A 1,825-nucleotide genomic window follows, 5' to 3' on the forward strand; every position below is an offset into this window, starting at 1 on the left:
TTTCGACAGTTTGATTTTCCAATTTTTCGCCTAACTGATCTTTGGGATTTTCAATTTTTTGTTTTTTTTTTAATTTTCCGTGTTCTCATTTTTCGGATTTCTCGATCTCTAGTTTTCTAAAATTTTTGGTTTTTCGATTTTTCCATTTCTCGACTATCAATTTCTGCATTTTTCGAATGAGCATCCTGAATTAACTATAAAATCTTATGTTGTCAATCTTTTGTCCTCCTTGCTCCGGTTTTCTAGGTAGTTTTGGCAGACCTGACGAAATCACAATTTTGAAGATAACAAAATTTTCGACACTAGCATATTGTCATCAACACAAACTTTTACATTTAGTTACACATAATTATTTCTCCAACGCAACACCAAAAAACTCAAGATTTATTTACACAATTTATTGTCATATAAATATCAACAACAATTTCAAAACTAGGACCCTTTCAGTCGAACGCTTCCTCTATTGACACCTTAGCAAACACTCTATTAAGCACCTCCGTCACCACCTGCTTCATCAAGTCACTATAAACCGGCTTTCGCTCTTGATAAATCTCCTTCGCGTTTTCATTCAAAACTTTATTAATATTATCACCCACTTCCTTATTCCCGCCAAAAAGATTCTCGAAATTGATGTACACTTCTTCAGGTTCTGCGTCCAAAACGTCATTGTCAACCATAAAATACGTCTTGTTATTTTTAACGTAGTCTTTGTAACCAGCATGATACACACAGCGCAAATTTTCTACAAACAAAATAAACTAAGGTAGAAAACAATTTTCTACTATCAGAGAACTTACTGCAACCAATCGTCGCATTGCCTTCCTCTTTGACAGTCAAAACGAGAATTTGGCCGTCCATTTTGTACTCACATTTGAGAACACCTTCAGGAATAACCGTCACAAGTTCTATAGTTTTCTTGTCAAAGTTCATACTAGAAGCACAATTAATAGAACCTGATGTCGCAATAGTGGTCTCACTCACTCGTATTTCTCAATTTTGGCACTAGTCAATCCAAACAGTTTACAATTTGTGAGTTGTTGCTCAACCGACACCGCACCTGGAACTCTTTCGAGAGTCAAACTTTCGACAATTAAGGGTTCCAAGCTCGGCAAATTCAGCGATTTGAACGGTTTTGCCAACTGCTGGACAGCATTTTGGGCGGCTTCTTGGAGACATTTTTGAAAATCGGGGTTTTTGCGGCCGCATTTTCTAAAAGTAGATGCTGAATTGTCAAGAAGTGAGGAAAAAGAGTGGTGAGATTTGATACTTACGGATGGTACAATCAACTGCGCGTAGTGCGAAGATTAAAATGAGTAAGTAGTTCATGGTGGTTCAGAGTAGACTGGTAGCGAGGTTCGCTGTGAACCACTGCTACCGATGAAGTTGAGAATGGGGGTAAAGTGGTCAAACGTCGGGTTTCGACGTTGTTGTAATGTTTAATGCGGTTTTAATGGTTATAAAAAAACGGGTGGAGTGTTAAATTAGCGACAATTAGAGAAGAGTGAGACATTAAACATACAACTGATTTAAATAATCTACATTTAATCTTATGTAGATATATAAGGAAGGTTGGCGGTTCAATAAAAGCGACAGTTTATTTATGCAAAACTTTAATATTGACTTGACTAAGAACATAGTTTTAGAATTTCTTTACAAAAAATATCACATTTTATCACTACTACACCCTCTGGGTGGTTAAAAGCACTATCAAAAGCCTCTTCAAAAGTCACTTTACTGAAAAAACTGTTAACCACATTCGAGACAACCCGATCCACGACGTTCGCATAATCCCCTTTAACTTCGTCAAAAATATCCTTCCTGTTCT

The 1,825-nt window shown here is 36.6% G+C and overlaps 1 protein-coding gene across 1 annotated transcript; it reads right to left on the minus strand.

Moving 5' to 3' along the window:
* Positions 1 to 383: 383 nt before the first annotated feature.
* On the minus strand, positions 384 to 1,000 carry LOC135140206 (protein takeout-like). The gene is made up of 3 exons (XM_064070651.1): positions 982 to 1,000; positions 798 to 931; positions 384 to 742 (listed from the first exon to the last, which is right to left on the minus strand). Exons 2-3 carry the CDS (start codon positions 928 to 930, stop codon positions 444 to 446), a joined length of 432 nt encoding a protein of 143 aa, XP_063926721.1. The 5' UTR covers position 931; positions 982 to 1,000; the 3' UTR covers positions 384 to 443.
* Positions 1,001 to 1,825: the final 825 nt, after the last annotated feature.

The sequence above is a fragment of the Zophobas morio genome, unplaced genomic scaffold (genome assembly GCF_036711695.1).
Source record: "Zophobas morio isolate AGI-343-1 ecotype UQ-CSIRO unplaced genomic scaffold, CSIRO_AGI_Zmor_V1 ptg000038l, whole genome shotgun sequence".
Classification (NCBI taxonomy): Eukaryota; Metazoa; Arthropoda; class Insecta; order Coleoptera; family Tenebrionidae; genus Zophobas; species Zophobas morio.

Coding starts and splice junctions, on each gene's coding strand:
- LOC135140206 (XM_064070651.1), bottom strand. CDS start 930: ATGAACTTTGACAAGAAAACTATAGAACTTGTGACGGTTATTCCTGAA. Junction 743..797: donor CAATGCGACGATTGGTTGCA/GTAAGTTCTCTG, acceptor TTTTGTTTGTAG/AAAATTTGCGCTGTGTGTAT.